Source organism: Micrasema longulum, unplaced genomic scaffold, assembly GCF_059751315.1.
Source record: "Micrasema longulum isolate JH-2025_06_02 unplaced genomic scaffold, ASM5975131v1 h1tg000480l, whole genome shotgun sequence".
NCBI classification, from domain to species: domain Eukaryota; kingdom Metazoa; phylum Arthropoda; class Insecta; order Trichoptera; family Brachycentridae; genus Micrasema; species Micrasema longulum.
Window position 1 is genome coordinate 286,736 of NW_028277677.1, and position 22,280 is coordinate 309,015.

The 22,280-nt window shown below is 32.1% G+C and overlaps 1 protein-coding gene across 3 annotated transcripts in view; it reads left to right on the forward strand.

The window, feature by feature from the left end:
- Positions 1-1,833: 1,833 nt before the first annotated feature.
- Positions 1,834-22,280, forward strand: part of LOC148281272 (fatty acid hydroxylase domain-containing protein 2-like) — a 34,310-nt gene continuing 13,863 nt past the window's right edge. Inside the window, exons 1-4 of one of the 3 annotated variants that reach the window (XM_088226930.1) lie at positions 1,834-2,000; positions 9,121-9,250; positions 15,897-15,967; positions 17,431-17,606. In XM_088226930.1, the coding sequence (XP_088083056.1) occupies positions 1,949-2,000; positions 9,121-9,250; positions 15,897-15,967; positions 17,431-17,606 (429 nt within the window). In that variant the 5' untranslated portion in view covers positions 1,834-1,948. Of the gene's footprint in view, positions 2,001-9,120; positions 9,251-15,896; positions 15,968-17,430; positions 17,607-22,280 lie in introns of those variants that run through there. The other 2 variants (XM_088226933.1, XM_088226934.1) reach the window with 2 other exon arrangements.

Here is a 22,280-nt window from a genome sequence, read left to right on the forward strand (position 1 = left end):
AATATCCAGTCCTAAACTCCACCTTTGAAAATAGTTTTTGTCCTCGAAAGCTTAATAGCTCTTTTAAAATAATTAACTCTCTCGGTGCGATAAAGGAGAGATGTCTCTCTGAACAAAAGTCGTACGGGTTTTGGGTATGACATAATTCGTGCTCTGGGAAAACGTCGTGCGAATATTTTCCTGAGATCTCTCCTTATTGTTCAACCAGAAGTGTGTAATTGCTTTTTTTAGGTACAGTTGTCTCATATTCAGCATCTTCGTGTATTGGAACAACTGTTCTGACGGGTATGTTAAGGGCGCCCCAGTTAAGCTAGGGTTTCCTAGGACAGCGGTGCCCGTATCTTAACGGCTGTAGTCAACGATGATATTGATGGCATTTATCAACACCGTTTTCCTAGGAAACCAATATCTAGTCACCGTTGCGACGGCTGTCCACCGCATCACCGTTCACTACGGCCGTTAAGATACGGGCACCGCTGTCCTAGGAAACCCTAGCTTTAATTACACTTGAGTTATCAAACATCAATGTACTATATATCACTGCAAGATAAGCAAGTACAAAATCAAAATCATGATTCATGTTAAATAATATGCAGGGTGTTCTTATTCGAAGTTATGAAGAAAGTTAAATAAGAAAAGCTGTCAGAACCAGGGCCCTTTCCACAATGGAATGTTAACAGAGATATCCTCAATTGTCTATAAAGTAAATATGTATGTATAAAAATTGGAATATTCGCATTTTTTAAAACATGTTTAGACGTTATTGAGGAAGATAATTAAAATTCGATTTTACTTAACAGACAATAAATTGAAGACTGTTCACTTTATATTATGATAAGGGTCATGAGACGTAATTAGATCTATCCAAAATCTAAAACAAAACTGAAGGTGTAAAATAAAAATTATTCCCATTTTTTTAAAATATAAAAGAAGAGTTGGGGAAATGTAGATGTTTGAACAAAGGCAGGATGATGAATATAACACAGTGTGCAATGTGGCCACTTAAACCAGCCAATGACAGACCATAAGCCTTGTAAATGCCTAGATACCAATATTCCCTTCTCAAACATTTTTCCCTCTCTGTTGCAACACATTTAGATCTTAATAACTCACTAGGGAGGAAATCCAGCCTGTCCACAAATATTTGGACATACTCAAACATTAATAACTCTCAACCTTATTTGAAAAATCATAATTATACTAGTTTTCTGTAATCTGCATCTATTTTTTTGAAAATAATATGGAATGACTTATGAAAATATTTATTTACTATCTAGGTCAAGATAGTTAAAACTGTAGATTAATATTTTTTAAACCAATTTGTACAAATTGTGTTTACTGTTAATATGTTTCAATAGTCATTTTTATTTATTTTTTAGGAATTTTTATTTTTTGACATTTCATTTATTTTGTTGAGTATTGTGATACTGTCGAACTAAGACGCAGTTTTTTTGTTTTAAAGTCTTACTAAACCATTAAAAATTTTATCGTCTTCTTGCATTAAAATATTCGTCGAACCAAATATTATTTTCGTATAATCGAAATAAGTTTTTGCCCAGCCGGTTTTAAATACATTACGACGGTAATATAAATAGTTTTTAAATTTTATGTATAATAAAATGCTAAAATATTTTAAAATCATAAAGCACGAACCGGTTAAGTTGATTTAAATATTTCTTCGACGCTTTGACGCACGACAGCGCATGTCCACGCGTCTTCACAATAACAAAAAACACACAAGAATTCTTCCCTATACTACGGCAGATAGCAAAGTTTATTGGCTATCCGAAATTGTAGATACGAAAAGTGGGGAAAGAAGACAGCAGATAAGTGACGAGGTGTTATCACATTTAGTTTGACAGGTGACTGTGGCCGTTTGCACAGCGGTGTTTTGATATCGAAGGGTGATGCACTCGTGAAAAGGTATAATAAAAATATATTGTTCAAAATGTCAGGGGAGGTGTATAGACGGACTGCTGAAGCATCAACCAAGACAAAACGTAAGTGTTACTTACATAATATAATACAATGTTTTAATTATATTCTTACGAATATATATTTCATCATGATATATTTTATATTCGTAGCATCATGATTGTTCTTTCATATCATAGTTGATAGTGTTTAGTAAAAGAATGTAAATTATTTTAACCCAATTGAAAAACTGAAAGAATGTATTAATTTGAATCCACTTATTTATTTTTTTCGTGTTTTTTTTTGTTAATTCTCGATTAATGTTTTTTTTTGTTTATTTGATTTCCTCTGATTCATTTCGTTGATTTCAAAAATATCTTTTGAATTTTTTTGTTTCGTTATGTTGATTTTGTAAAATACGTGTTGGGATTGTCAACTTTGTGGCAGAACATGTTAATATCTATTTAAATACTTCATTTAAACCTCTAAATTACTAACTTGAGCTGGCGAGTTTCAATAATTTATTTTAAAATTTGATGTATAGCATATTAATCAATCGAAAGATTAATATAAATCAGTGGTGGCATTTTAAATTTTCTCTATCCCCTAGAAAGTGATTAATTTGAAGATTGTTTTTTTTATGTGACTACTTTTTGCTTCATATTATGGCTACACTGATGATTTCACGTCAAATATTGAATAAAATTGCTTCAAAAACGGAAAATAAAACTAATAGGGATTGGTCAATTCAACCTAATTAACTGTTTTGGGTAATGCTTAAGGTCGCGATAAAAATAATCAGGTTTGATTTCACGTGTTCATATTTTTTGACGTTTATTCATCAGTGTGGCCATATATGAAGCAAATATTAGTCGCATGGAAAAAATAAATATCCCCAAATTAACCACTCATTCACCAAGAAGATTCATAATTGCACCCCAGAGGTCCGCAAATTTTTGTGCCTCGTAGACTACGTGTCGATTTTTTCTGTTTAGAGTAGACGGTGCTTCACTAATATTTTTTTTACAAAATCATAATCTTTGGATGTGTTTTTGAAGCTGACACAGAGCTACTCACTTTGACAAGGTACTGTGAACACAAAGCAAATAGTTGACTTTACTAAATATATTTAGGAAAAAATGTACATATTTAATATGTTTTTTAGAAACAATTACCTTCATATTATGTACTATCTGTGTTAGGTGGATTTTCATATTTACGTGAGGCTAAAATTTGGTTACAGCTTACCTAAATTAATGGGATTTACTCATCTACATAGGATATTTTTTTGGACCGTTGTAGGTCGGAGAATTTTCACTATTTATTTGAAGGTTTACTTTTTATCTTCCCAAAAAATCATAAATAGTTATATTAAAAAAAAACAAATGCCATTTTTTTGTCTAACGTGGTATTCTGATAATGATAGATATACAACTTTTGCAATGTTTTGACTGTTCTAGTCATCTTTATTCAGGTTGTTGGGAAGCTTTAGGTTTCGAGTTTTTCTCAAATCAAAGATGTATAAGTTGGTATTAATTTTAAAAATGTATTTTCGTGCTAAGATTTTTATATACCATTATTTGTCATAGCACAAAGACATTTTTAATAAATTTTTGCACGGTCAAAACGCGGGCAAACTGAATAAGATTTTAATAATCCCAGTATTATATGGTGCCATTAAGGATACCAAGTTATGACAATCGATGACAGTAGGGAAATGTCACATACACCGAATACCGATATAAAATTATGAAATGAATTTAGAATAATTAATTGTATTGTCAAAATCAATATGGATATTGTGGAGAATTTTTTTTATACATAAATGTAAAAAAGAAATTCAATAAAAATACGTTGCTAGAAAAACGCGAAATGTTTAGCCTTGGTTGTTGTGACGTCAAGATTCGTGATAATATTAACGTGGCTAGGAACAAATAAATCCGAATCGTGACGTATTTGGAACGTGGCCAATGGAATGACTGTTTTTGCTGGAATTTAAAATTACAAAGTTAAAAATATTTTTTATGCTACTAATAATTGGCAAAATATTTTTTTTTACTGGACAAAATTTCATAGATCTTTATTACTTTGAAAATGTTTTTAAAAAAGTGATATTTCCCTGTTGCATAAGATTTGAATAATGCTAGTATTAACACGGTGCGAGCAATGATACTAAATTGTGTCAATCAATGATAGTTGCACAATTTTTTTACATTAAAAAATGTATATTTTAATGTGAAATATTTTAATAAAATAAAGAACTGTCTAGTTTAAAAGATCGTATCCATCTCACTCCCCATCTCCCATCTTTACAAGAACATCACGACTAAAAAACTTGTCTTATTAGCTATGTATGTTTAGAATTATACATTTTTTATTATTAAGAAGCTTGTGAAGCTTTGAAACCGGTCGGTAGAAAAAAAAAGTGGTGAAAGAAAAATTTTACCAATTTTATTTGTTTTTATTTTTATATAGAACTACTTTTTATGAATGAGGAAAAGGGTTTTTTCACTAAAATACGTAATTGACTAGTTTCTTCTTTAGCACTGGCCCTTATTTATTATGAGGTTGGACCAGTCTAATCTAAATTAAAAAAGGGCTTAAATCCAGTAGCTCAATCACAAATAACTATCGACGTGCTTAAAAACATGCTAAGCATTTGAGCGATCACAATGAACAATAATGAACATGTTTAAGTTATCGCAGTCGTAAGTCAACGCTCGTGTCGGTTTTTTTTTGTTTTCCTCGTAAATAAATTTATTTATTTATACATACACCCAATGGGCATTTTTAAGGACATATTTATACATGGAAAATTATTATAAATGAAAGTAGAAGGACACAATGGTATATAGTAGACTTGGTGGAAGTGGAAGCGGGAGAGAGGTGTTTATAATTGAATTTGATTTAGTGATCGTTTGAAAGAAGACAACTTGTCATCAAAGAAATCAAGACTGGTATGTTTGTTGGCAGACCTAAGAATTCTGAGCATAGGGGAATGAAAACCATAGTTAGTTTTATGGCTATCGGTATGAAAGAGTAAGTTTTGTCTGAGGTTTCTAGTTGGAATATTTAATTTTATTGAGCTCAGTTGTTCAGGCGCATCAAAGAGTGAGTTGAGAACTTTAAATAGGACTAGAAGGTCGGATTTATTTCGACGGTCTTGAAGAGAAGATATATTTAAGCTAGTTTCTAACTCATTATACGTATATTAGTCTCTGGATAAGCCCAACCTCCAGCCTTTCTTTCTTAAACAATAAATACAGTTCATTGGCGAAAAATCGGCGTTTACTGTAAAAAATAATACAATATATTGCATTTGCAAAATACTAAGGAGTACCTATCTAATACAAAAAAGTGAAAATTTAATTACAATTACTATGGCAACTGCTTTTCTTGACATTTGGCTTGCCAACCGCCGGCTAAATGTAATAAATAACATGATAAATAATAAATTAATAAATACAAATAGCAGTTTCGGAATATTTTCCATATTTACACCGGTGAAATTCAATTATGGATTGCGCAGCAGGATTATACGTCGCGAAACGTAAATATTTTGACATTTAATATAAGGTGTTCACGAATGTTCCATTATGATCGCGAATACGATAAACAACCATGGTGAGAAATTGTTATCACGTCGGTTATTAGCACGTCGATTTTTTTTTGTGATTGAGCTACTGTTCTTGTTTACAAAGCTTTGCACGTATTGAAATTGCTACACTTGATGATGATCAAGTGATGATCAAGCCAACTTGGCGAGTGCAAAACACAAAAAAAAACAAAAATTCTGTCATTGTCTGTACCTACTTCGTTCAACGTACAACATAAACAGAAAAAAAACTACCTCTGTAAATATTGTAAGTTGCGGGTTTTTTTGTCTGAAAACCTAAACGAACTTTGCTCCCGCGTCATCAACTTAATATGCTGAATGAAAAACAATTATTGCTTAAAAAATGCATTATAAATTTTGTTCGACGAATTTTGGTAGCAATTAAGAAATAAGACTTTGTGTTTGTATTTCAGTACTTATAAAGGGAAAAAAAGAGTTTTCACTGTGTTTATGCATTATTTAATGGAGGCGGAGAAGGTTTTTGAGAAGTGAATAAAGAAATCTATCGCATTTAAATCCATTATGACATCACCGGCTGGGTTAAATAGTGACTTTATACACTGAGTAACATTAACCATTTTTACTATTAACATATTACTTACTTATTTTTACTATTAACATATTGCTTAGTTATTCTTACTTTTAACATATTACTTCGTTTGTTCGTTTTTTAATGATATTACTACTTAAAAGACTTCCATTCCGTGTGCCATCTAGACCGAAAAGACAAAATCTTCTGTTTTACACAGACAACTCGTCAACTAACAATTTTAAATTATCTACAGTATCTAGCATATACGAGCAATATAACAATAGATTTACCGAGACCGATATTTTTCATGACAATGTATGTAAATTTAAGTCAAAATTCATAGAAATATTGAGCAAAGCATATATTTAATTGATTATATCATTTTATTATTGAATACATCTTTTTATTTGTTGTATTTAGCATAATTGAACGTAATTATGCAGAAAGTAGCCAGTCCACAATTTAAAAAAAAAAAGCGATATTGATGTTATCGGGTGCAGTAAGGTCAGTTCTACATTCTGCTGAAAACTGCCAGACCACTTTCATACAAAAAAACTGTGATAATCACCTTTTGAAAATAGTGTCTAACTCAAAAACGGCATTTCTCAATTTGCAGAAAACACCCACAAAACTAGAAAAATCTTACGGTACTTTAAACATCAATAAAAATGATCAAACGCGAAATTACATTCTTGTTTGTTCCATAAAAAAAGCTTATGTATTTATTGTTTATCATTTGTCAAAGTCAAAAACATTCGAACTGTTGTGTATATTCGATTATACACCCTTTTCACAAAAGTGCTGTTATCTCAGTTTCACTTTTCTATGCCTGGCTGCTTTCTGAATAACTGCGTTGTCTTAAGTGTAAACATTTTTTTGGTGTATGCGTGGGTGCCCTACACCAATAAACAAAGAAATTGGCAATATATTTTGTACTGTTTGTTTATCCAATGAAAAAAATCAATATTACAACAGAGATATATACATTTTTGAGAAAGGAATAAAGAAATTTAAATAACGCACAAAAATAGTTAAATAGTACGCTAATAGAAAAAAAAAATATTAGAAAACAGTGGAATTCCTCATTATTTCACCTACGTACTGACAAATCTTGAAAATATTTTTCAATTTTTATGCTTCCTGGTCCAGGGGATTTATTATCAATGTTTTGAGTAAATCCGAATTTTTTTATACAAAGACTGGTTTCAATCCAATAGGGAACTCTTTATATTAACGCATTACAATAGAGATGAAGAATATTTTATAGAAGGAAATGTAAAAGTCTAGGTTTGATTATGTCCTTGCCTTATGTGCTTGCAGACTGGCTGGATTTCCTCCCTAGGGTGTTGTTCATATTAAAATTTATTTCAACAGAGAGGGAAAATATTTTTGAAAAGGGAATATAGAAGTCTAGGCATTTACAGGGCTTATGACCTGTCATTGGCTGGTTTAAGTGACCACTTTACACACTGTGTAACATTCACCATTCTGCCCATGTTTGGAACATCCACATTTCCTCAACTCTTCCATCTGTTGACTTTTGTGAAGTTATATATAATATAAATACATTTTATTTTAAGTAGGTACCTAGGAACTTGTATATGATTGAATTCCAATTTTAAAAATTATCAATATTCCCGAACGTTCACTTGCCTGCTATAAGCTGGTTCAGCAAACGTTATTTCGTGAATAAGGGCACACGTTATTTATTTTCGCCTTTTTTTAACCATTTATATATTTGTAATAACGGTTAAATTTTCGTTTTATTTCCTCTTGTGATTCGCTAAGAGGTCTCGTCGTGCTCAAATTGAAATCGTGCAATAATCACTACTCCATGAAGAAAATACGGGAATACGTGTTAATGAAGAAAAGTCAGACCGAGTTACCCCGAGCCTTCTAAAATTTTGACACTCAACTCATGCTCATCTCGAATTTAGTCATTCTTTAACCACCAGCCTTGTTTGGATGTGACCTTTATTTAAGACGAAACCAAAATAAATGAAAAGAAAAATGACTGTGTTCTGAAAGCGTGCAAAAACTGTCCGGATAAAAGGAAAAATACTTTTCATTGATAAGTTGATAAGTAGGTACCCAGATACTTGTTTATGATTCAAACAAACAAACCATCACGCCGTTTCTCCGTAAGAGTAGGCAGAGAGGATATAACGCCACGTCACTCTATCTTTGCATACAGATCTCTCTTCCTCTACATTTATACATCTTCTAATGCACGCGCGCAGATTATTCCGGCTTTTAACATGTCCATCTTTAAGTATTTGTTGTATTTGGTCATTTTATGTCTTTCTTAGTCTTCTTCTATTTCCGCATCCATCAACATTCGCATTATACATATAATACCAGGGTACTTGTTTATGGTTGAATTCTAAAACATCAATTTATTGTTTTGAAATATAACCTTCTTTTTGCAACTGTCAAACTCTGGTCTACTAACAAACAGTGGTGCATTTCGTGTAAGAATCCGTTTTTTCTAAAATGTATTAAAAGTCAGATAAAATTATTAAGTCATTACTTAAAATCCATTAAAAATAAATTAATAGGTGGAAATTAAGATATTGTAAGGAAATTATTCAATTTAGTATCCATTCAAAATTAATGTTGATTGTAAACGTTAAAATACAAACTTTTTTATTGTACAAATAACAATATCCTCCGAATTTTTCAACGGAAGACGAATGCAACCCTGGAAAATCGATGAAAACACATAAATATATGCTTCTAACTTTTTTTTACTCAATACATTGAATATGTTATTATTTGTAAACCCTGAAGACGTAAATTAGAAAGTTTTCCAAAAAACCGCACGTAAATCTGTCTAGCCACTTTCGAGTTTTTGCGAGACACAACACGGCGATTCATGTATATAGATTTATTTATTTATAGATTTATTATTATATCTATACCTACTTTTGATAAGAATACGAAGGGATAGGACCAAGCAGTTTAGGCAAATATTACAGTGTCTTTGAAATTGTAGATATAAAAAATGGTCAATATTTTCAACAAAATGATAATGACATGTTTTTGGGTTATTTTTCAGCTGAAAATGGCCATATTCCTGAAAAACTACCCACTTCTTCAATTACAGCCAGCTCAGTGCTATACGAGGTCGTAGTCGAAACTGTAAAAACATATTTAGGAAGCTTAGTAGCTAAAAATATATTATTATGGTGAGTACGTTTTTTCTATTTAACTAAAAGTATAAATAAACAAAAAATATACCGTGTGGGATATGAACTGATTACGGTGAAATTAACAATGTTTGATTATGTCCAAATGCTTGCAGACTGGCTGGATTTCCTCCCTAGGGAGTTGTTCATATTTAAATTTATTTCAACAGAGAGGGAAAAAATTTTGAGAAGGGAATATGGAAGTCTAGGCATTTACAGGGCTTATGAGCTGTCATTGGCTGGTTTAAGTGGCCACTTTACACACTGTGTAACATTCACCATTCTGCCCAAGTTTGAACATCCACATTTCCTCAACTCTTCCATCTGTTGACTTTTGTGAAGTAAAAGAGCTGAAACCTTTATCACGTGGGTGAGATTCATCCGGCTGAACCAAATCACCTACTAGGCAACGCCTGAAAACAATTTTTCAATTTTTATACTTCTTCTTTTACCAGGTAGTAATTCAACAATGTTTAATTATGTCCAAATGCTTGCAGACTGGCTGGATTTCCTCCCTAGGGATTTGGTTCAGCCGGATGAATCTCACCCACGTGATAAAGGTTTCAGCTCTTTTACTTCACAAAAGTCAACAGATGGAAGAGTTGAGGAAATGTGGATGTTCAAACTTGGGCAGAATGGTGAATGTTACACAGTGTGTAAAGTGGCCACTTAAACCAGCCAATGACAGGTCATAAGCCCTGTAAATGCCTAGACTTCCATATTCCCTTCTCAAATTTTTTTCCCTCTCTGTTGAAATAAATTTAAACGGTGAAATTATTTTACTTATTACAAGTGCTATTCTGAATCTTCTCTACTTCCTGGAGAGTGGCTAATTTTAGGATTTTTATTTTTTGCATGCGACTACACTTTGCTTCATATATGGCCACTGATGATTAAACGTCAAATGATGTGTAAAATTGTTTTAAATAATATACGGTTTGAACAATTCAACCTAACTAAGTGTTTTGGGTAATGCTTATAAGTGGAAAAATGGGATATAAAAATATTTACTCACTCGCTGTAAAAATTAGGGCATTTAATTGTAAAGCAAATTTTCTCAAAAATGTATGAAAAAATAATAAAAATGAACTTTATCAACTACGTCACAAGTTCTAACGAACCAATCAATGATAAAGTTTTGTGATAGGATTTTTTTCGGCTTGCGGAAAGCAAACTCACCAATAAGCAGAATTCACCAAAGAGAACTTGTGACGTCACAAGCGAAGTAATTTTAAGAGTAAAGAACTTATAAAAATCATAGCGCTGATAAAACGATACAACATTAAAAAAAAAAAAACAGCTTTTTGACTTAGTTTGAAAATCTACAAATAAAAAATAACAAATAACCATTTAACTTCCTCATTACGGCGCTTTTAAAATAAAACTTTAATTTTTTGAAATAATTGTAAAATATAATACATTTTACTTACTAACACGCACCGTAATTTTTTTTTAAATAAAATATATTTTTCAAATGAATTAAAATAAACCACAAAAACAGTATTTTACAGAACAAATTATGTACCTTACGAAAATTAACAAAAATGTTGATGTTCTCCATAGAAATTCTCGAGTCAACGATCATAAAGATGTATAATATTTTTAAATCTCAATATTTGCCTCTATCTTTTAACATTAATATTTTTGTCTCATCACGTAGGTGACGAACAGTAATTTTTTTATTATTTTATTTATTTTTAAATTTATATTATAAAGTAATGCCTAGTAGGAGAAGACCCGTGCTAAGGCAGACTAACATATATGTTTATTTATATATTTCCATATACATACACACACACGTGTGCACCCTTATAAACATTCATACACATACGCACATACATACACGTACATACACACATATACATGCATATATACATACTCATACACATACATATACCCACATAAATATTCATACATGTATACTTACATATATACGTAAACACCCTTACATACACATACATACATACATACATACAAATATATATATTTATAAATTTTATCCTTCTTGTCGTTGTATTGTTTAGTGGTTAAATTGTCGTGGATAGTATTATTATTAATTGCAATGTAGTTTTAAAAGCTTTCAGTTTCTTATCTTTCTAACTTAATAAGGCACTGGGTGATTTAATTTTTTTGCATAGTAGTTACATCGTGTTGGGTGAAAACAATAGCTTTAACCTTATTATAAATTCTAGGACCCATAAAGCTAAAAGATCTTTGTCCGAAAGAAGTTCTCGTCCGCGGTACAATGTGTTACTGTGACGTCACACTACGAGTTGGTATATTGTCACGATTTTATTATTGTGGTGATTAATTATTATTGTTTTAGCATACAATTGTCTAACGTCCAAAACATTAAATTCCCTGAAGAGTTGCTCTGCAGGGTAGCGATATGGTTTTTTATTTATTACCCTAAGAACAGACTTTTGACACTTGATGAATTACGTTTCAAATGATAATGAATTTATATTGACGTACGTATGTTCCAATTATATTAAATTAATATAAATTTTTATTGGAAAAAAACAAATAAAAAATAAGGAAATACAGAATATGATATCACGGTGTATTTAATGTTCATTGAGAAACGATATCTGATTGTGAAATTTGAATTGACATCATAACCTTAAAAAAATCCTAAATTTATACAATAAAAAACATTTTCAACATGACAATTTATAAAAATATTATTTCTTTGATTTACCTGTTACGTGTAAACATTTTATGATGATGAAAGTTCCTCGGAATTTGAAGCAGTGATAGTAAAGATATTTATGGTAGAAGTTAGATGAATATTTTTGCAAAAATGTTAACAGTGGCAAAAATTAGAGATATTTTCACCGCCGAAATACGAATAACAAAAACTTGTTTACAAAGTTTAACAAAATCATTTGATCGACCTTGCTCTTCGTGATTTTTTTATACGCCTCCACTCGTTCGTGCGGGCTTTTGACTCTTAAAAAAATAAATAAGAAAGTTATAGAAAATACGCTTTAATGAAACGACTCCCCAAATGAATTAAAAAATACTCGATTACACTTTCTTTGATTAATAAGGAACTTCAGTCCTACGGGAAATTGGATACAATAAATGTTTTCTAGTACGCAGTAAAATTTGCAGCATTAAATTGTACCGCAAAGTTTTTTGAAAACGTACAAAAAAACCAATAAAAATATTTTAATAAAAACGAACTACTTTGAACGACGTCACTAGTTCATATGAATCAATCAATGGAAAAAAAGTTATGGAAGATTTCCGGTTTGCTGGCCGTCAATGGACCGGACCAATGGGCAGAACTGATCGAGAATAAGCGGAAGAGATTTTCGACGTCACACGCGGAGTTATTTCAGAAATACAAAACTTTAAAAAATCGTGGCGCTGATGATAGGCTATATATTATTATTTTTTTAAATTTGGCTTAGTTTAATACGAGTAGTCTATTAACAAATAAAAATAATTTTAAAAAACTACTGGACCTCTTTATTGAAACAAGACCAGGGCCCCGATTACAATGGGAAGTTAACAGAGGTATATTCGACTGTCTTTAAAGAAAAATCGATATTTTTGTACGAAAATGAGTATATTTGCATGAACATTTAAAATGTCTCTATCAATTACCTATAAATAAACATGTTTAAAAGAAAAAAAATGTACGCACATTCTGCATTTCATACAGAAAATTCAATTTTACTTTGTAGATGAAATTTAAGATAAATGTTAACTTCCCATTGTAATCGGGGCCCTGTCCCCAAAATTTAACAATAGACAGAGATGGTATAATCATCTCCAGCTAATGATATAGATAGATTGTCGACACCTAAGTTCCTAAGAAGGGAAAAAGCTGATAATAAATTGGTAATTATAGAGGCTCCTCAGAAAGATATTTGTCCTCAGGGTAGAACATGTCCTATAAATACTTTTATTATGCAAAGCACAAAATTTTAATTCCCGCCATTCAAGTATATTGAAATATAAATGATCCATAATAAAGTTCACGTCCGATATGTAAATTTAAATAAATAAAAAAATTAGGTACCGTTAGTGTGAACAAAATGAATTAATCTTCCTCTATTTACGTTTCGACAAATTTAATGTGGTCTAGTCTAGAAAATGCTATTTCAACATTTGGGATATGGTTTATCTTTAAAAATGTCCTATAAAAATTATATAACTTAACAAATTCCTTGAATTGATCACATATTTCATATAAGAAGAAGTCAAAAGCTGCTATTTATAAAATCTTCTAAGAGCAACTTTGGTTTTTATGCCCCAATGTCCAGAATGTGTAGATCAGTAAATTCATCACACGACTTGGAATTTTTTGGGATAGATCTTCCGGCTTTTCGTAGATCTCTTCGCGACTAAACAGTGTGGGATGAAGTTGGATTGGCATGGTTTAGCTCAAAGTTTTAGGTCTTTCGTTTTTTTTAATATATTGTATACAATTATTGTTTTGCCCTTGTTTGTCTGTGCCAAAAAGTTTTATGTTATTTTTGTTTAGTTTCTTGAATTTATGTTTCTTCATGTAACTGTTGTAATTGGCTTAGGCCGTATGTATATAATAAATAAATAAATGAATTATTAGGAAAATAGGAATTCTGCTTTAATCAATCATAGTAAAAACTGTAAAAAACTAAAACAAATCATTTTATATACATAGGTACAGTCCATTAAAACGTTTATTTGCTTACGAATGCGTGACAGAACATTTTGAAATAAAATATTCTAGTTTGCCAAGGGTTAACATGTAAACATGAAGGGATGCCCGTACAGGTGCCTAAAATGCCTGATTTTTCAGAGAATTTCCTGTCTTAAGTAAAAAGTCGTAGATTCTGAAAAAATAAATCGGAAACTTTATTATCCTCCACCCAAATACATATTTTTAATGAATTTAAAATTCAATTATTGCAGTTAGGATATAGAAGTCAATATACGTGTACAGTTTAAATATTATAAATGAAGACAATAGGTGTAAAATTGTGATAAATAATGTTAGAATATGTACAGATGTAAAATATTGGGGGGTGGCAAGCATGGCCAGGATCTAGATTCATCATCCCCCAAAGGCCTGTCTAGACCTTAAAATTCCTGTTGAATTCGGCGAACGCCTGACATATGGTAACCCTAAAATGTTACTGCAATCACAAAGAGATTTGTTCGTTTACTTGGTTCACTGACAGCCACTAACATTTGCACCTTGGATCTAGAAAGGCCAATGTCAGATTTCATTTTTTTTTTGCTACCATTTTGTAGAGGGTTGTTTTGATGTTTTTAAAAAAATTAATTGTTTTCAAAAACAGCTCATTATTACGCTACAAATGGCCAAATAAAGTAATTACTCTCCAGCAATATTAGGATTTACGACATTGGCCTTTATTGATCCAAGCCACAGACATATTAACATAGGCGTATTAAACATTCGAATGCACTGTACTATGTGGCAACCACAAAACACGATTGTTTTATAATGAGGAATTCCAGCCCAAACCGGTATTTTTTTTTAAATGTTTTCGTGTACTTAAAAATTTTTCGTATATTTAAAAATTTTGGAGCCTACCCCACCCTAGTGAAATATCTCAAAAACGCACACTAAAATAAATAAAAAATGTTAAAGATAGTAATCATTTTAAAATCGTAAATAATGACGTCACTCCTTACATCTACGTGAAGTATTTCCGGTTTCCGCTTTAAAGCCCTTGCAACCATAGAAAAAAATAGTATAATTTGACATTTCAACTAGAGATCATGTCAACTTTCTAGGTTTTTCTAAATCGAAACGTTCGTAAAAACAATCATAACATAGAAATGAGCGAATTACGATCAACTAAATGAAGTAATCATAGCAATATTCCATAGATTCTTGTCTTGTGAAAGTAAGAACGCCAACCGTTTCATAACGTCACTACTGAAAAGTGACACACTGATTTCAGTCATTTGGCGCGGTATTTTATAAATGTAACTTTAAAAAATTATATCTTTGTAAATAACGCACAAAAAAATAATAGATACATATTTTTGCTTGGTTAAATAGTACGCTAATAGAAAAAATATAAAATAGAAAATAGTGGAATTCCTCATTCTGTGTTCTGATGTGGTAACCCTTAATAATACCAATTCCATAAATTAATAAGCATTACACATTTAAAAGGTTTTATTTTTGCATCAATTAAATAAAATACCCGAATGTCATTTATTAGCCTATTCAAAACACAAATTATATGAATATTAATATTCATGTTAATATTAATATTATCAACAAAACTGAAACTCGTCCCGAGGTTACAGAATATGGAAATATAACGTACTACGAATACCGATAAAAATATATGAAATGGATTTAGAATAATTAATTGTATTTTCAAAATCAATATGGATATTGAGATGAATTTTTTTCACATATAACATTAAAAAAGAATTAATAAAAATATATGTTTATAGAAAAACGCTACATGTTTGGCATTGATAATTGTGACGTCAAGATTTGTGACGATGTTCTAATATGCTACTTATTAGTCTTATGCCACTAGTAAGCAGTAATTATTTTTTACTGAACAGTATTTCATCGACTCTTTTTGATTTAAAAATGTTAAAAAATAAAAAAGCTATATTTCCCTATTATAATAATATTATTTGCGATAAATTCTTACAGGGCACTCGGTTTGTGGGGAATATCGGATAACTGTTTCCAGAACCTGTGGGATAAATTACTGGACAGAATAGGTGAGACATTAATGTGTTTGTATATTTTGTGTTTTTATTTAATATTTTTTAGTGTTATGTTTTCTCAATTTTTTTAATTGTTTAATTTTTTATTTATTTTATTATTTTGTTTTGCATTTTGTAAACTTGCCAAACACAAGTTCTAGACTCTTTTTTGGAAAGTTCAACCTTAAGTGTTCCATTTTTCTACTGAATGTATTGTTTATTTATGCTAATAAAGGTTCTTATTAAATAAATAAAATTAAAAAAACAAAAAATTAAAAAACAGATATTTTAATTATTTGATGGACATAAAAGTATAACTGCAGTTTTGTTCAATTTGCGATTTATACGAGAAAATAATCCTTATGGATATCTGCATTGATGGTATTAACAGTTATTATTATACATATACGACTAGGCAATCAAAATATTTTAAAAACGTTGTTTTTAATAAAATAAGTTTACGCATTTTCGTCATATTTTCAGTGTTACAAATAGGACAAGATGGTCTCAGTAAGGCAGGGTAGACTCATTTCTATCATTCATTTAGTGGAACAAATTGAGTATAAGTTAGTTCTAGTAGTATAAGTAGACTCAGTTCTCTATCATCATTAATGGTAGTAAATCTGAAATATTGCTGTTATTTTTACAAATTACTCGAAGGTGGTTACACAGATTAAATGATAACTCATTTCGCAAAATATGAGTTCTGTTACTAAATATCTAAATAATTGGGTTCATGACAACGTTTTTTGCTCCCTGAAAAGTTACACTTTTGAAGTTATACTCTTATGTCCATCAGCATTTACCTATCCGCGCTCAGTGGTGCAAAGCAAAAGCAACGTATCTCGGTCATTTGTTGCATACACGTAAGATAATCATTCTTACGCTTCAGGTGCTAGTGCAGGGATTATGATTTCATGCAGTTGAAAATCACCCATGGAATAAAAAAATTATATCGATCTTGCGGGGAGTCGATATCGGGATCCATACATGTAAAAAGTATATTAAATAGATAGAAATAGTATTGAAAAAAACAAATTTATGAAAATATGTGGTTTAATTTTGTTTTTATCATATAAATAAATTACAATGAACTTCCACCAATAATTTTCACTAAAAAACTTAAATGTTTTATTTTCTTTGTTAGGTAAAACAACAGTGATACAATATATATGTAAAACATTATACGTTAGCATAAAACAAAGCGAAAAAAGTTATTCACAAAACGGAATTTGAAAAATCTATTTTAGCTCGGAGAGAAAAGAAAAATACTGAAAATAAAAAAAGAGTCATTTTCTAATATTGTTTTAGTTTAACTAATTTTCATCCATCTTTTTTAACAAACAAGTATGAACAAACAATATGCATATAAAAGAAACACTATTTTGTTTATTTTAATTATTTTTTTTTAAATGTGTGCTTCTCTATGCTTTTAAAATACACAAAATAAAAATATTTTTTAACCCTTCATTTTTCAGGCGAAGATAGGTTTACGTTAATGGTGATTCTACCCCAAGTAGTTGTATTGTCTATTCACTGGACGTTAGGAAGCGCTTTAACCCTGATGACCTACACCAATAAACCCACGTTTTTAAGAAAATACAAAGTGCAACCTGGAACAAATGAGCCGATGGATGACGTCAAATTAGTTCGGGTATTATTAAATTTACAAATGTCATTTTTCAGCTATGCGTGTGAAATAGAACTAGAACCCTGGAGGAGTGGTTTCGACTCGATGGTTCAAATCGAGTGTATATAATTCCGCCTCGTAGAGTTGTTGGAGAGTTCATCGACAATGCTTGAGGTCCTGGGACCTTATGATGGACTCATTCGTCTTTAGAATCGTATGCGACTCCGTAATTCGACGAGTGACAGCATTCTTCAACCACCCATACGAATGCAGTCAATTGAAAACCAATCGACTTTATCTCGAGCGCCCCAAAGCACTCGACATTGATAATGAAATGCGACATCGTAACTTCAGATGTCAAACTTCCTTCTTGTAAAAATCTCGGCATTTATGTTTAAATAATTAACTTAAAATTTACAACACTGATCAATATTATAATGATTACGTATCAACAAATAGAACTGTACTTATTTTTAATCCATTATCAAATGAAGTTTCATTAGAAACATGAATTTAAAATTATTTTATTGCTTGTCGTATTTGAGATATACTCGTATATTATACAATATGTTTTTAAAATCTATTAAATGCGTATGAAATATTTCTAATAACTTGTAGATGTGTGTTATGTCAAAGGCAAATAATAATTATAAATATTGCAGTGTCTCAGTAAAACATTTTCTTATATTTTTTCATAATATTCCATACACAAAATATTCAACGGAAGAAGTCTGACAAGAAACAATAAAAGTTTACGTGTGGCAGGAGAGCTATAGGCCATAGATAAATACGGATTTGTTAGTGTTACCACTTTTTCATTCGTCTTTGTAATTAAATTGTTGGAGGGTTTTCAAGAATAGCATTATGACAAAGCAATCGAGATGCCCAACCGACTGTTGTCAAGTGGGTGACAAAATGTCATATATTTCCAGCATAAGACTCCTGGGCTGGGTTCTTAGAAAGGTCGACATGAAATAATGTTGGTTTCTCAATGATTATAACGCACGGTGGCCTGGTAAAACTAAACGGTAGGGGTTGCTCGAGAGAGTTGTTTAGGGTTGTTTTTATTTATTTTAATAATACAACCATTTCTATGGTTTTCGGATCATCTGTGATGACTCGTAAGACTACGATGGGTCGTCTCCAGGGCTCTGTATTGGGCCCCACTTTGTGGACTATTTTTTTGACGGCCTCCTTGGACTGCCTTTTCCGACCGGGTGTATCATTGTCGTTTAAATGGGTGACGATTTTTTGCTATTCACTAGAGATAGTCGAAGAAAGTAAGAGTCGAGGTGCAATGTGGCTCTTGGTCGTACTCTACGGTGGGGATATGAAATATATTTTTATTATCGGCACGCAAGACTACGGGTCTCACGATGAAAGGAAATTCCGACTGAGGTAGAAATTCAACCATTTAAATGAACAATGAGAGTATAAAAATTTTTCGTGAAGTAAAATATCTGGGAGTGATAATCGACGACTCCGGTTCGTTCCTCTCGCATACGAAATCTATAGCAGCGGCTCTGTTTATGAAAGTACGTGAAGTTAGTACAGCTACCCGGGCCGCGATTATGATGGGAAGCTAGGGACGTCATACTTTCACCATGACGGCATAGTTGAAGATAAATTCTCTCAAGCGGTTACGAAGATACATTTCCGACCCCCTTCAAGTTTTGGGTAGGTACATTAATATATAGCAAGAGGAAGCGTACGTCACGGTACACATGGTACACACGGTACACACTATACACTAAAGCGACATAGGTTCGTTATGACGTCATATTTGAAGATAAATTCTCTCAAGCGATTACGAAGATACACTACCGACCCCCCCTTCAAGTTTTGATGTAAATACATCAGTTTATACCGACGGGTCTAGTACCCCTCGATACGCATATCTACGCATTATAAGAGACAAAAAAAAAATTCCACCGATCAATTTTTCCTTTAATTGTGATTCACTTAAATTTTCAATCGTTCTGAGGTTGGTACTTTATTTTTTTGTATTTTTTTATAGGAATAACCCACTAAGCCTCTATTTTAGAGGCTTATCAGCAGGTGGGAATGAAAGGATATTGAAGGTAGTAATGAAAAATAAACCATAACACCCAGACCTTTTAAAGCACAAAAGCCTTTTAAAAACATGAGAGAGCAATTAGTAAATGTTTAGTTAGGGTTATTTATAGAACCACCAACGTTTTATTACTGACATAATTTAACCAGAGTCTGATGGCATAATGCCTAATCTTAAACTGTGAATCGAACAATTTTGAGTCATCAAAGATTGCCTCTGCTGGCGATCTCAGGGTCCTAATAAAATGTTTCTACCACGGCATTGCCTATTTTGGCGGCTGACCTGAAGTGATTTGCAGCAATGTGTATGCTGAAGAGGGGAACCAGTATTTTTGACACATTGTTAGTCGTAGTGATGAACCCTTGAAGGCGGATAAAGGACGTCTTACGGAGTTGAGTATGGACGAATGGCAAAGACTTTGAGACTCCTCTCCAAAGTGTAGTTGAACTTATTTATTTTATCCGGACGTGAGGAAGAGGGTCCGAAATAGGCGTTGGTGTCTAAATCACCACGTAGTTTAAATTATTTCAGGTTACAGAGTTTTTTTTATACAGAAAAATAAACATTTGCGTTCTTATGATTTACCCAAGCATTAGAAAATGGTAATCAAGTTGTGGTAGAATGGCGTGCGAAACTCGGATCTTTGATCCGCGAGTCCACCACACTATTCACGGGACCACCCCCCGATTACAGACTCTATTATTTTGCTCTTGGTATTCAGTAGCTCAATCACAAATAATCATCGACGTGCTTAAAAACATGCTAAGCATTTGAGCGATCACAATGAACAATAATTAACATGCTTAAGCTATCGCAGTCATAAGTCAGCGAGTGTGTAATCTCTTAGTCAACGCTCGTGTCGGTTAGTTTTTTGTTTTCCTCGTAATGGACATAGGTTTTTGTTACTGAGTTTGATACAAGTAAACACAGTTTTCAACAACATTTGAGTATGTCCAAATGCTTGCAGACTGGCTGGATTTCCTCCCTAGGGAGTTATTAATATTCAAATTTAATTCAACATGGAGGGAAAATATTTTTGAAAAAGGAATATGGAAGTCTAGGCATTTACAGGGCTTATGACCTGTCATTGGCTGGTTTTAGTGGCCACTTTACACACTGTGTAAGATTCACCATTCTGCCCATGTTTAAACATCCACGTTTCCTCAACTCTTTCATCTGTTTACTTTTGTAAAGTAAAAGAGCTTAAACCTATATCACGTGGGTGAGATTCATCCGGCTGAAGCAAATCACCGCCTAGGCAACGCCTGAAAACAATTTTACAATTTTCATACTTCTTCTTTTACCGGGTAGTTAATTCAACAATGTTTGAGTATGTCCAAATGCTTCCCATGACAGGTCATAAGCTCTGTAAATGCCTAGACTTCCATACGCCCTTCTCACAAATGTTTTCTCTCTCTGTTGAAATAAATTTAAACACAGTTTTGACTACGATCAGTGTTTGCAATATGGTCATGAGGATGAATGACAAAATCCGACAAAGGCCTTGCGTATAATTTGCCAAACTCACGGGGAAATAGGCAGTGAAAGTAGTAGAGTAAAATTCAATTTATATCGCGATATATGAAATCGGAAAATGGTGGACTTTAAAATAGTAAATCGTTTATTAACAAAAAAACATTGCTTTTTTTATGAGCAAAACCGATTGAAACACTCACGGTATTTAAAACGGTTTTTGAGTTTGTGGAGCGAGTACTTTCACTAAAATGCAACATTTCGCTGTCCCTGGACTAGCGCCTGAGGCGTAAGACCGGTCACATTGCGTTAACCTAACAGATGATTAAGATACACTGCATTAAGTGTATCAATACAGTGCCATATGCACCGTAGGGTGCGCATAGGGGGTATGCATGTACTTTGTGCGTGTTCTGGTTTTGTCTTCGTGTTGCGTGCAAATAATTTTGAGCATGTTTTTTGAAGATTAAACATGTTTCTTTTTTTGCACCACAACAGGCCAGAAGCCCCAAGTGAATTACATCACAGAACACGCAGGCCTGAGAAAAATCACATTTTATTTTTTTTGTGTTCTCACCGGGAATCGAACCCGGAAGCTTCCGTGTGTGAGTCAAGCGTCTTGACCACTACACTCTGCTAGAAATCGCTCCCGGGACTCGAAACATGGTAGGCGAACGTACTAACCTCTACACCACTAGGCGGACTTAATCCACTCGATTTCTTTCTTCGGGAATTTTACCTGATAGTAGCCATCGAGTCTGTTTCACAGACAGTGTGTTTATATGTTATTTTACATTAGAGAATAAGTCTTAGTTGGCTTTGTAACTGTGTTTTTTCTATATAATTTATATTACAAACTACAAAATGTCTCTTAAAATAAAATAAAATTTTCAAAAAATAAACCGGAAATCACCGATGAAACGAGAGTTGGGTTAGGCTAATTGATTATGGGTTTGATTTCTTTATTTATTGTTTAAAAATTCTCAAAGGGATGTTCTCGTTTGATCGGCTCTACGGTCTTCAGGTTATCGGCTTTTCGGGCCTCGGTTGATTAGGATCTTGGATGCGCTATATAAGTTATCCGTAACACAGATTGAAATCAGTATTCATGGCGCCCTTGAGATATGACGAAAATGGTTCTATGTAAGTTT